General features: G+C 28.4%; 2 protein-coding genes across 2 annotated transcripts; one reads left to right on the forward strand and one right to left on the reverse strand.

Annotated features, from left to right (window-relative positions):
- The first annotated feature begins 2,667 nt into the window (after nucleotides 1-2,667).
- LOC105110539 (pentatricopeptide repeat-containing protein At2g15690-like) lies at nucleotides 2,668-3,475 on the forward strand. The gene is made up of 4 exons (XM_011005612.1): nucleotides 2,668-2,800; nucleotides 2,888-3,013; nucleotides 3,092-3,244; nucleotides 3,333-3,475. The coding sequence occupies exons 1-4, from the start codon at nucleotides 2,668-2,670 to the stop codon at nucleotides 3,473-3,475; spliced, it is 555 nt and encodes a 184-aa protein (XP_011003914.1).
- Nucleotides 3,476-3,616: 141 nt separating this feature from the next.
- LOC105110528 (mitochondrial substrate carrier family protein P-like) lies at nucleotides 3,617-7,109 on the reverse strand. Its single transcript, XM_011005596.1, has 7 exons — nucleotides 6,750-7,109; nucleotides 5,395-5,480; nucleotides 5,099-5,306; nucleotides 4,630-4,756; nucleotides 4,351-4,535; nucleotides 4,154-4,276; nucleotides 3,617-4,064 (listed from the first exon to the last, which is right to left on the reverse strand). The coding sequence occupies exons 1-7, from the start codon at nucleotides 6,879-6,881 to the stop codon at nucleotides 3,936-3,938; spliced, it is 990 nt and encodes a 329-aa protein (XP_011003898.1). The 5' UTR covers nucleotides 6,882-7,109; the 3' UTR covers nucleotides 3,617-3,935.
- Between the last annotated feature and the right edge of the window lie 6,323 nt (nucleotides 7,110-13,432).

The following is a 13,432-nucleotide window of genomic DNA, read 5'->3' on the forward strand; positions in this document are numbered from 1 at the left end:
TGTTTGAAAACCATGCATGTTAGCAACCCTGGGATAGGAGGGAATCAAAGCGGACAATATATGACAGGTGTGAGCCACTACATTACTTTACCATAAATGTTTTGACTGTCGGGCTCAGAAGTGAGCTCGTGTCACCAGGAATAAAACCGTAAAGACAATAAGGCCCAAAGCGAACAATATATGATAGGTTGGGCCGGGCTGTTACAGTTTATTTTTATTATCATATAATTATGTAACCTTTTAAAAAAACAAAGTTCTTAAACTAAGTATAGTCTATCATCTAGATCATGGATTTAATGAGTTTAGTCGTGAAGCTCAAATCAATCTAATATATCATCATCTCGATATTAGAGAAAATGTCATGTTGAAGTTTTTTCATAGTCATACCATATTGTTTTACTAGTTATTTGCGTTATATTTGGATTTTTCAAGGTAACTAAGTCACGTTAGGGCAACTACTACTTAATTTAATTTTAAATTTGAATTATGCAAGAAATCAGATAAGAAAATTTTAAAATTAATTTTTTAGGTCAAATTTAATAACAATAGCAAATAATTCTTTTTTTTAAAAAAAATTATTCAAGTCTCGGGGGCAAACCATGTTCACTAGTATCATACTAAAAAGAAACAAGAAATTCAATAAATAAAAATAAGCTAAAGGTATTCAAATGAAAATTTAATGGAAATGATTTGGTACTAACTATTTATGTGATGTTTGGCATCGTAGACCAACCATAATTTTGGAGAAAAAAATAATTTTTTTTAGTTTTAAGTTATTTTTTTGTGTTTTTTTAATCTTTTTAATGTGATAATGTCAAAAATAAATTTTAAAAAATAAAAAATAAATTATTTTAATGCATTTCCAAGTAAAAACACTTTGAAAAATAAATCTTATGATAATATCAAACAAACACTTAAACTTGTAACTTTAACCTCTCTTAAGCCTCATTTATTTGCTAGAAAGTACTTTTATTTTGGAAAGTGAAATTGGAGAAATTTAATTAGTTTTTAATGTTTTATAGTGTTATGAAAAATAAATTGAAAAATATTTTTTAGTATTTGACTATATCATGGAAAATAAGTTGAAAAATAATTTATTAATGTTTTAATTTCTTTCAAGTTAAAGGAAAATGAAATTGAAAAAAAATCTAATTTCATAAATTATTGCTTATAAAATAAATAGCAATCAAAATAATGAAGAATTCTGACAAATAAAAATTTGAAAGATGATAAAATTAAAAAAAAAAGCACTCAAGTTCATAAATTATTTCAAATAAAATAAATAGTAATTAAAAAATAAAAACTAAATATAATGGATAAAAATTTCAATTAAAAAATATAAGAGAAAAACAATTATAATTAAAAGAATGAGAATAAAAGTTGATATAATAAATAAATTTTAAAAGAAAAAATTAAACTTTAATAAAATCAACAAATAACAAGATATTTTTAGATTTTTATAACTTCTAAAAAGTGTTTTTACTCAAAATAAAATAAAAACATTTTAATGAAAAATAAGTTAATTTTTTTAACTAAGAAAAAATATGAAGTCAATTTTTTTAAAATGAAAATAAATATTTTTTATTGTTAAATTTTTATAAAAATAAAGCGGTTTCAATAAACCATTATCCATGAAACAAAGGCTCTCGGACCACCAACAAACATTGTTGTCAAAATCACGAGTTGACTCTTAAAATCTTGTGATTTTATAAGTCAACATATATATAATATGTCAAAGCAAGTTAAAACTCAAAATCGATCAAACTCGGTTAAAATCGGTAAAATTGAATCGATATTATGAATTTGACCGATTTTGATCGAGTTTGACCAATTCAAGTTTTAACCCCCAAAAGTTTAAAAAAATTACTTATGGCATCTAGAAAAAATTCTTCTGGTAATAAGTTTGATGTGGAATGGCAACATGGTATAGATATTAATAAGAAATTTAAAAAAAAGGCAACATGGTATAGATATTAATAAGAATTTTAAAAAAAATCAGTATAAGTATTGTCAAAAAATTATCAGTGGAGGTAATTTTTCATTTCAAACAACATTTGACTTGAATCGTGATTTGGAGATTCAAATTGATGATATTGGTGTTGGTACTAGTAGTAGCACTAATGTTTATAATATTGGTATTGGTACTAATAATGACACTAATAATCCTCTTGATGCTAATGATATTGATGAATGTTTGAAAAATAATGACAGAGATAAAGGTAATGAAGCTGGTTTTAGTTTATATGACACACCAGCAGATTATTTGTTTTAAGTTTATTAATTATTAGTTAATGAAAAGTTATTTAAATTATATATGAATTTTTATTTTAATTATGTATTTTAAGATGTTTGAACTATGTATGAATTTTTATTTAAAACATATATTTTAAAATATTTAAATTATGTATAAATTTTTATTTAAAACGTGAATTTTTTTAATATATTTTAAAATTTCTTATACTTTTATAATTTATTTTTATAATTCAAGTTTATTTTATATTTTTCGTGTTGCAAGCCCCGTAACAGTACCCCCACCAATTTTATAATTCAAGTTTATTTTATATTTTCGTGTTTCCCGCCCCACACAACCCCCCCTCAAAAAAAAAAAAAAAAAAAAAGGGAAAAAAGCCCCGTAACAGTACCCCCACCTAACTCAATATTCAGTTGATGGGTTTGTGCTCGGAAGGAAAGGTCAAGGTAGCAACAGAGTCCATGGGTGGTGATCAAAATATATCTGCTGATTATGGGCGTTTTGTTGCTCTTTTGGATTCCTCGGCGAATTTGAAGTCGCTCGAACTGGGTATAGAGGCACTTGAATTGTTGAAACGGTTTCGCTTTTGATGTTCAATTGAATAATCAACTGGTTGAAATGCATGCGAATGCGGAGATGGACGCCGTATGTTTGATAGAATGCGCGAAAGAAACATGAGGTCTTGGCACTCCTTGATAAATGCATATGCCGCAAATGGGCAGGGAGTTGATGGTCCATTGTTTGTTGAGGAAATGAAAAAAGGTTACGGTTGCAGCCCAAGTCGGAGACTTTCGTTGGCTGTGTTCATGACATGTGCTTGCGCTGGGGCTGTGTAAGAAGGTTTGCTACACTTTCTGTCAATGAGGATTGAATACGGTGTTCCTCCTGGGATCGAACACCATCTTGGGGTTGTTGATGTTCTTGGGAAAGCTGGTTTTTCATATGAATCTGAGGAGTTTGTTGAGAGGATGCCATTTGAGCCCACGGTTGAGGGTAATTAAGCATTTTGCATGAATTCACGGGGATCATGAACTTGAGAATCCAGTAGAGTAGTTGTTAGTTACTCCTGATCCTTCTGAAGGCAACGATAATATAGTCCCGTCTTCCCCAAGAAAGAAGTACAATGCTAGTGATATGCTGGCGGAGAAGAGTAGGGCCGCTGAATTTCAGTGCCCAAAACCTTACGAGGGAGAGGTTTATGAGATGTGTGATTCACGACATTGATGAAGAGAACTTGCTGTCCAACAGCGAACTTTTGGTAGTTGCTTATGGTTTGATTACCACCCCGTCAAGGCCAACTGTTGCGATGGAGCTTATTGTTTGGGATAGTAAGGTTATTGGGTACAACTGTGTTTAAGATTTCGATGATGAAGCCACCAATCTATTGGCATAATTTCATTTGCAGCCCTTGAAATGCCGTAAGCAGTTCCTTGTAGATATATCATACTAAAAATATAATTTAGCTGATGACAAATTCTGTATCAAATCAATGTTACACATTCTTTTACATACAATGATGAATGCGGATCCTGTCTTCAGTTCTGTGGATACACATGCTCAAATCTTTGAATGTCTTTTGCAACCTTTGTTTAAGAGGCGATGAAACCTACGGGTGGCATTTTATAGCATGGAATAATTGAACGTAAAATATTTGATTATTTGTGCTAGGAGTTAAGAATTTGTATCAAGAATGAAGGGACGGTTGACTATTTCTTTTGTCAGTCACCGCTTCTATCACATCTCGTGATGGGACTCTAAGGCTCGCTTTCATTATATCATAAACTGTAAAACCAATCGCCACGGAAGGGACAACCTGAAAGGCTTATAAAAAAAAGCAGTTAGAAAAAAGCAATCGCACAGGAATTATCGCAACAAGAATAACAAGGGGCAGGGTTTCTCCACCTTCAAGTAGTTGATGCTAAGCCCTGAAAATAATTGCTTCCACCCTTGCTTCTGCATTATCATAATAAGGGTTTCCATTGTTCCTTTTAACTCTGCGTTATTTGACACCGATAGCCTTTGAACCTATTAAGATGATTTTCACTAATTACTATCTATTCTCGCAACCAAGCCTCATCTGACACTAGAAGCAAAATTACCTGCATTTGCCTTCTAACAACATCAAGAGGGTATGTGAAGGTCTGGCCCAATAAACCAGCAACAGAGCCGCATACCATTTTCACCACAATGTCTTTCTTGTGCTCCTCAGGGACATGTCGTTTCATCTCCTCATAGAAGTAAAACTTCAAACCAGCATAAGGGAAGATTCCATAAAGAGATGGAGCTGACAATGATGTTCACTTATTAATTGGAAAAGCCTCCCAAGAATGGGAAGACAAAATTAGAAGAGAAGTTTACACAAGCTAAGTGCTACATACCCACACCACGATAGAGACCTCTTAGCCCAGATTCCTTAAGAGTCTTTGAGAAACAATCACGGATTCCTTTATAAACTAGTTCCATACCAATTACCCCATTAATATTTCCTTTTGATGAACTGACAATCTGCACTATCAAAATCAAATTGGGAAAGTGAAAATCAACTAAATCCTCAATTTTATATAAATCTTGAGCTTCAGAGGAAGGGAGGATGAACATAACAAGATGCTCGGTTGAGCTTCAGAGGAAGGGAGGATGAACACATTCTAACAAGATGCTCAAGATCACCAGGAGCAGCCAAACCCAATGGACAGTAATGCAGTGATGCTGTCCTGCCTCAGCATTGCTGCATAAAGAGTTTGGCACGTCTCCAGGCCCCCCTAGTCAGTTAGGTGAGCTAAATAAATGTGTGCGGGCGTAAAAAAGAGTTGCTTTTTGTATAAAAAAAGAAAAGGGTTAAATATTTACCTGGTAAGCCAATTTTGTTCTAACCAAATCAAGAGGATATGTAAGAAGCACAGCTGTTCCTCCAGCAAATGATCCTGCCACGAGATCCAGTACAGGACCCCTCCCATTATCAGGAAAACTGAGGATTATCCATCTACGATATTGCTCATAAGTCATGTAATGCAGGGCAGCATAAGGTACAATCCGCGCAACACTAGCACCGTTTCCTCTGCCAATAACCCAAAATATACGGTTAAAAGAAAAAAGAGAAAATGGGAACCTTCACATGACTGAAAATGAATAACTGGGGGATCCACCTGTAGAAACCCATAATCCCCTCTGTATGTGAAATCTTTTTAAAGGATCCAAACAGCCCAACAGACTTGAATTCATCTCTTCTGGTCTGGAAAGTACAACACAAATCGACTCCTTTTCATCCAAACAAGGTTAAAATTTACAGATTATATTACACAACATAATTAATTACTTGTATTTAGAGCCAGCATGAAGTCTAGAAATATATAGAACTATAATCACAGAAAGGGTATGACCTATATGAATATGACCTAATAAAATGGAAGAAAAAGTTTAGATTTGCAGCCCTAGCCCCTATGTTACCCCAGACAGGCATAAGCTTCACGAAGGCTCAGAAAACAGTCGGACTTTCGGATGAACCATTATAAGATTGGTGGCTTCTGGGGAAATTTCATGAGCAAATATACTAACCTGACTAGTCTTCTAAAAGCACATTCTTATTTATGCAAAGGTGCTACCAGAAAGAATTATTATGAAATTCTGCTCAGGACAAGTTATACCAACAAAGAGGTGAAAAAACAAGAAAGAAATAAGAACATCTGAAACAGAGTATTACATTTTAAATCCATTACCATTACCATTACCGTTTAATGAATACAAGTACATGTATCGCATCACACCACTGTGTATTACAGAGAAGAAAATATCGACTGATATTGCTGATGACTCTGCATGGGGACACCACCAATCCAACTTAAGGAATGCCTCTGGCCAGGGATACAATCAGATATAATGCTTTTTTTCTTTTCTTTTTTTCAAAATATAAAAATAATTTAAATTTGAGGATTAATGATGTCGAACTTTAGCACGGTATTTTTTAAAAAAACTAACAGAATAGTCCTGGATAAATATGAGGAGAACAGGGAGTATTGGAACTGAAAACACCTGCCCAGTTGATTTCATTAACTTTTCCCCAACGTAGTTGGCTAATAAATGCTTCTACATGTAGTATATGTAAAATGAAGCAAACTACTGACGAAAGGAAGACTGGTGGAAGAAGAAGATGAATCGCTCTCAGGAACCACCGGCAGAAGTGTTTTTTTTTTTTAATTTAAAGAAAAAGGAAGAAGCTTGAATCCAGAAAGGCCCATACTCCCTAAGTTACTACAAATTCCAAGAAAGAAGCCATCTCCTGTATATATTAATTTATGAGCTCATAAATCATAATCCAAGTTCACCAGTAGTCAAAACAAGTCCAAGAATTCCAATATCTCAATGAAAAAAAAGCGAAAACCCCATCAAGAAAGAAGGAAATAGAGTCTCTGTCAATCATGTATAACCAAGAAAACAGAAAAATCATCTTTTAGCCAAACAAAATCTTGAGAACCACGCCATAGAAGAAAGAAACCAATAATACCTGAAACAAAATCTTGACACGTTCAAGGGGAGCTACAACAGTCTTTGCAAAGCCACCAGCAACACCCCCAGCAACTAACTCTTTAGCAAACACAGGCATGGCCTCTATTATCTCATCTAACAGCATACCCATCTCTCTTTCCTCTCTCTTCTTTGCCGTTTTCTTATATATATTCAGAGACTATAGAGAGAGAAAAAGCTTTCAAGTTTACATCTAACAGCAAACAAGCATCTTTCTTTCCGTTAGAGGAAGAGAGAAAGAAGGTTAGGAAGAAGAATCGAAACGTTTCAGCTACCTAGAGGGCGTGTCGCCTGCTTGTGGTTTTTATATGTTCTGGACAAACTGAGCTGACTAGTCAGAAAAGACCAACGCTTTGTCAGAAACGTTTCTTTTCCTTTTCTTTTGTAAGAGAGACAAGGCAAAATTATTGACGAGTGACGCAAAATTATTATTTTTTAGTTTTTTCAATAAACAATTAAAAAATGTATTATTTAAAAAAAATAAGAAAACGAATTTAAAAAAATAAGAAATACATATAAATTTAAAATATTTTTTGTAAAAAAATCAAAACTTTAATTTATAATAGTCATTTTAACATTTAATATTCCTTATAATCTAATTTTACAATATTAATTTTATTTTTTTCAAATTAAAAATTATTATGAAAACTTTATATTTTTAACAAAAAAATCTTCATAATAATAAAATTTAAATTTATAAAACTAAATAAATATAAATAATAATAATTTTTATCTTTTATTTTATGTTCATGCTAAAAAATGCTTTTATATAAAAGAAAATAAATTTTATTATTCAAGTTTTTTTATTATAAAAATAGTGAAAATATATAGAAAAATTGTGATAAATATCTAAAATATTATTAGAAAACTCGGTGGAGAAATCTTGTATTTGAAGATGAAGTTTTAATTTTTGATTTTATAACTCTAATTTTTCAGAAAATTAGATTATTACTTTATTTTCAAAAAATTGTTTAGTGATAAAAAAAATAGTTATTCATTTTTTTCAATTTTATTTTACTTTTTTATTTTTTTCTTATTCAAATTCAAGGGAAAATTAGAAAATGTGTTTATTTTCTAGAAATAAACATATATGTTTTTTCATAAAATAAAAACTACATCACGACTCATAAAAAAATCAAAACCATAATTTATAATATTTATTTTAATATTTTTTATTTTTTATAATTTAATTATAGAAGATTAATTTTATTTCATTCAACTTAAAAATTATCATGAAAAATATTTATTGTTAAATAAAAAATATTTATATTAGATTTATAATAAACAAATAAATTATGATACTAACTAAATATGAAAATATAAAAAAATTATCTTTTATATTACTAAGAAATTCTTGTATATTAAAAAAATTATATTGTTTATGTATTTTTTATTTTTTTCCTTTTATTAGAAAAACAATTAAATTTTTATATTGAAAAATTGTTAAAAATCTCTAAAATTGATTTTCCAAACTCAATACAAATCTAAAAAACTGGAAAACTAGTTTACTAGTTTAAATGAGAAGTTTTTAATTTTTCTTTTTTAAACTCTAGTTTTCTTAAAACTTAGAGTATCATTCTATGGATATGTGCTCTTTATTATCCATCCATCAACACAAATATAGTATATGTGTTCTTTTTCATGTTTTTTTTTTAAATTTTATACACTTTCTTGTATATTCATATTTAGCTTATATGTTTTCTTGCTAATTTTAAATGAAAAAAAGTCTTATATTTACCATTTTATTTTTATTGTGTTTGTGTCTATTTTTTTATTTATTTTTCTTGTATTTTTAATTTGGTCACTTGATTTTTATGTTCTATGAATTTGTTTAATTAGCCCTTTTAATTTTTAATTTGTTGAATTAACTTGATAATTGATTTATATTAAGTCTCAATTATGCTATAGATTTATTGTTTTTTATAGCTATTATATCATCAAATAAATTGTCTTAGTAAAATTTTTTTTTATGACAAATTTTTCTAGTAATGTAGACCCAAATGAATATACAATGTCTTTTCATAATCAAAAGTATTTAACTGTCACATAATTAACATGCATAGTAGTAACATGGAGACTTATAAAAATTAGTGATTGAGTCGATTGAAAATATTTAAAGAACATGAGGGTTAGTTGATCAAATTAAAAATACAAGGGTAAAAATGAATAATTGTTATAAACATAAGGATAAATTTAGGTAGTTTTCTCTGAAAACAACAAAAAAATGAAAAATAAATTTTCAGCAATCTAAAAATTTAAAAAAAAATTAAAAATGAGAACTTCACAAAAACATTTAAAAAAAATTAAAACATTAAAAGACCTAAAGAGAAAAGAAAAATGAAATATTATATATGCAAAATCTATGTTTTTTAAGACATGAAGTTTTATATATATATTTCAATATTTTTGGGACGTATCAAGTTTTTATATTTTAATGTATTTTATATTTTATAGGTTTTAGGAATTTTGTCATTTTTTTAATTTCTTTTGTTTTTATTCCTTAAAAATATTTTTTTTATTGATAGTCTAAGGCGGACTTTTATCCAAATATGATAAAAGAGCATATAAAATTGAAAATTTCTTAAAGGAACATATGAGAGAATATGCATAATATAGTAAATGGATCAATCATCCTTAATCTATTCATTTATATATAATATATGTATATATATAAAAATTTCATGATTTTGGATAAGCTTTAACTCTTTTTTCTTCTTTCAATCATTTTTTTAATGATCATTTTAGATAGTTATGTTTTATTTTAATTCCAACTATATTTAATTTTTTTATTTTATAATAATTTATAATTTATTATTATTATTATATCTCAATACATATATTAAGTTCCAGCATAAACTCTTTTATATCACTCATAAAACACTTTGAAAAAGTACATAAATGTTAGCTTTTAGATCTTATTAAATAATTGGTATGCAATATGATGCAAGTTAAATTAATTTTTTAATGTAAAAAAAAAATATAATTATTGCTAATGCTATCAAACACTTTCATGGAGTGTTTTCACTATTATTCTACTTTTATTTAAACTAATCCTTTTATGAATAGATAAAAGAATCAAATATGATAGACTCTAACATATTAAAACCATAAACAATCTCTAATTATAAATAATCAATGTACAAGCAAACTTAATAAATAACAATTAATCTTCATACTTCTTAAGATTTTTATTTTAATAATAGTACACAAAAGTGCAATAAAAGTTTTATTTGTTATTTTTATTTGTTTATCTTTTTATGGATAATAAGTGCGATTAGGAATCTTTGAACCCATTTTGAAACATAATTGAAAGAGTTGAGCCAAAGCCCGATTTATCATCTACCATTCTTTCAAGTCCAACATCTATACTTTAAAAATGATGATTAGGCCATAATACATGGTTTATATCCCAAATCATTTGTTTTAAAATATGATTAGGCGATATTAGCTTCAACTAAAAAAATCATATGTATTGGTTTAGAAAAATTCTTAGCATGTAAGCATAATAGGTATATTTTTATCATTTAAAACAAATGTGAAGTACTCATCTTAAGTTGGACATTTTACGATGATTTTAATATTTTTTTAATAGCATAATCAACTTTTTATCTAGAATATTTGAAGATCATTTAGAGTTTTTAGTCACCATAAAACTATATTTTTTTTTTTACAATTAATTTTTTAAAATGTCTCTGCGATAAAATGATGAGTCCACTGTGATTTATTTTTAGGTCCAAACTGTGTTTTCTTGATTTTTATAATAATGTGTATTTTTATGCTTGGATACACGTGTTAAATGTCTTATCTTGTTTAATTATCTAAATTTATTAATATGTGATATTGTTTGATTTTACACTTTTTATATGATTGTTTTAGTGTGTTTGGTTTTATACATCATAATTTTTTTCATTATTTTTAGTATTTTATGTGTTTGGATTGGATATGATTTGCCCATGCACTTATAACACAAATCTTATTTTGCATACATGTTATTCATAGGTTAGAAGAGGTTCTTAATCAAGTAATGAGAGATCCTTTTAAGACCAATTTAGTTAATTAACCTACCTTTATATACAATGACTAAAACCTTCCCTTTGAAAGTTTTCATGTATTATCATTACTTCATGTTCAACTGGTCATTTTTATCTTATTTTGATGAATATTCATATTCATACAAGTTCTTTTTTTTTATATATAGTTTTTATAGGTAAAAAGGAATTCATATTCATACAAGTTCTTTTTTTTTTTTAGTTTTTATAGGTAAAAAATAAGAGAATAAACATAAATAATAATTCAAAGGTCCGATCTTCTTAAAGTCATGGAAGATGAACAAAGAAACTTTTTTTTAGCTAATTACTAAAAGAAAGATAAATAGATGGAATTTATGAGAAATGAGATAGCTAGACTCACTGATTTTCTTAAATACAATTACTAGATTAGACCATTTAGCGAAACAAAAGACCTTTTAACAGTGATAATATTTTAGTAGTGTGCCCTTTACAACATGTCTTCATAGTTAGTGGAATTCTATATATACCACTTGGCTTTCATTCATATCTGATACAAGCTCTACAGTAAAAATTTGTATTCCACCTTGAACCACTTAACCAAAGGTTTCTAAGAGTGACAATTAATGTGTAATTCCTAAGAGTCCTCTTTTGATGCCATTGTCTTCTTAACAAATGAAACTAACCCCTAACCCTTTACTAAAACCTTCTTTAAAATAAATTATAAATCAAAAATAAAAAAAAATAAAAGCTAAAAAAATTCTTGATAATTAAAGAATGTCTAAGAGCAATTAAAGAACATCTATGAAAAATAAAATACATGGATGTATATGAATTTGTAAATGCATATAAAATATGCTTAACACCAGATGTAGTCTTTTTATGAAAGTTCAAGGTGTCTCAATTTGCCTGATATATAAATGTTAAGTATTCTAAGATCTATTTAAGTATTTATTGTAGCAAAATGTTAGAAATTATTAAAGATGATAAACTTTTTATTTATTTTTTCTATGAAAGTTTAAGTGGAGATTTCCTTTCTTGGTATATTAGCCTAGATGAAAATAAGATTAGGCAATGGACAAATCTAGTTGAATCATTCATGCTCTAGTATAAGTTTAACATAGAAGTGACTTTAAATATATTTAACCTTTAAAGCATGAGAAAAGAAAACAATGAGTTAATCAAAGAACATGCTTCAAGGTGACATGGAATGACTTTATGAATTAACCCTCGTTAATTAGAGAAAAAATTTATCTTTATTTTCATTAGCACATTTAAATATACTTAATGGTAACTTCTTATTTTTTTTATTAATATGATGATTGTAACAAAAAAAAATTAAGCAAAGTTTGAAATTTAAAAGGGTCGAAAACTCATTAGTAAAGCTTGGTTTCATGATGAAGGATATATTATAAAATAACCCTCAAATTGGGAATCTTAACCATAAAAATCCTAATGTTTTCCTTCACCATCATGTTTGGTCATGGAGTGGTGTGGCATCGATAAATTCTTGAATACCATTATCAAAGATCGATATACATTTTCCTCTTAATATTATTTACCAACATCTTCTAAATACAAAACACATTACCCTAATCTTGACAAATCTTATTAGTTCACCATACCTAAGGTGGTATGATCCAAGTACTAAATATAAATATAAAAATGTGGTTTCGAGTCATTTATTAAAAAATTACAAGAATTTTAGATATCAAATCTAAAAGTTAGTAAGTAAAGGTTATGCTACATTTATGAAAAATAGTAGTATATACTTAACACGATCAAAGAGTTGATGTTTTATCCCAAGTGCAGGTGTGTCAAAGTAATAAATAACCTGGCAAGACCAAGGTCGAACCACATGGAGGTTAATTGTACAAACTTATCCTAACACCATTAGTAAAACCTTTTCACCTTGACATAATTAACTTAGCTAGACATTATAAAGAAAAAAAACTTAAAAAAACAATACAAGAACTAAACATGATATAAGTTAACTCAGTATAGTAAAAGAAATGAAAAGCATGAATAAGAGATTAATGAAAGTAAAACTCAAGTATTACAAAAATATAAAGAGAGAGAGAGTAAGAACATGATCTTGATATGGAAAACAAGATGCTCACATGAATGGCAAATTCCTCCTTTTATAGGCTAAAATTCAAAACTATTCATTTGGTAATTAATAATTAATGTAGTGGCTAAATATTGATTAGTGGACTTGGTGGATAACATCATTCAAGCACTTTGACTAGCTGAATTGACATTGATGCAATTAGAATTTGACAAAGTGTTTTGCATGAAAGTTATTGAAAATTATCTTTTCCTTCCACCCATCAAATTTCAGATAATTTAGAGCACTACAGCTCGAGAAATGTCTACATTACTAAGCAGTGCTGCTGGTGGACATAGTGGATAGCCCTCATGCTCTTGTCTGGATGAAATCTCATTTTTACCATTCGAATTTGAGCTGGTCCTCTCATGAAAGTTGTTGAAAATTGTTTTTTCCTTCCACCCACCAAAGTTTAGATTGTTTGGACTTCTAGAACTTCAGTTATAGGTAAAACTCTGAGTAATGTTCAGGCTGGATTACAAGACAGATTCAAACTTCTCTTTTGTAGCCAAACTTTGAATTTGAAAATGGCAAATTTGGATCTTTCTA

This window comes from Populus euphratica, unplaced genomic scaffold, assembly GCF_000495115.2.
Source record: "Populus euphratica unplaced genomic scaffold, PopEup_1.0 scaffold254.1, whole genome shotgun sequence".
NCBI lineage: Eukaryota > Viridiplantae > Streptophyta > Magnoliopsida > Malpighiales > Salicaceae > Populus > Populus euphratica.

Bases quoted from the DNA above. Each gene is read 5' to 3' on its own strand.
- LOC105110539 (XM_011005612.1), top strand. From the start codon at position 2,668: ATGGGTTTGTGCTCGGAAGGAAAGGTCAAGGTAGCAACAGAGTCCATG. The intron at 2,801-2,887 runs GTATAGAGGCAC...GCGAATGCGGAG, and splicing joins TTTGAAGTCGCTCGAACTGG to ATGGACGCCGTATGTTTGAT. The intron at 3,245-3,332 runs GTAATTAAGCAT...ATCCTTCTGAAG, and splicing joins ATTTGAGCCCACGGTTGAGG to GCAACGATAATATAGTCCCG.
- LOC105110528 (XM_011005596.1), bottom strand. From the start codon at position 6,881: ATGGGTATGCTGTTAGATGAGATAATAGAGGCCATGCCTGTGTTTGCT. The intron at 5,481-6,749 runs GTATTATTGGTT...TGTACTTTCCAG, and splicing joins GTGTCAAGATTTTGTTTCAG to ACCAGAAGAGATGAATTCAA. The intron at 4,065-4,153 runs GTGGAGAAACCC...TAAGCCTTTCAG, and splicing joins TTAGCATCAACTACTTGAAG to GTTGTCCCTTCCGTGGCGAT.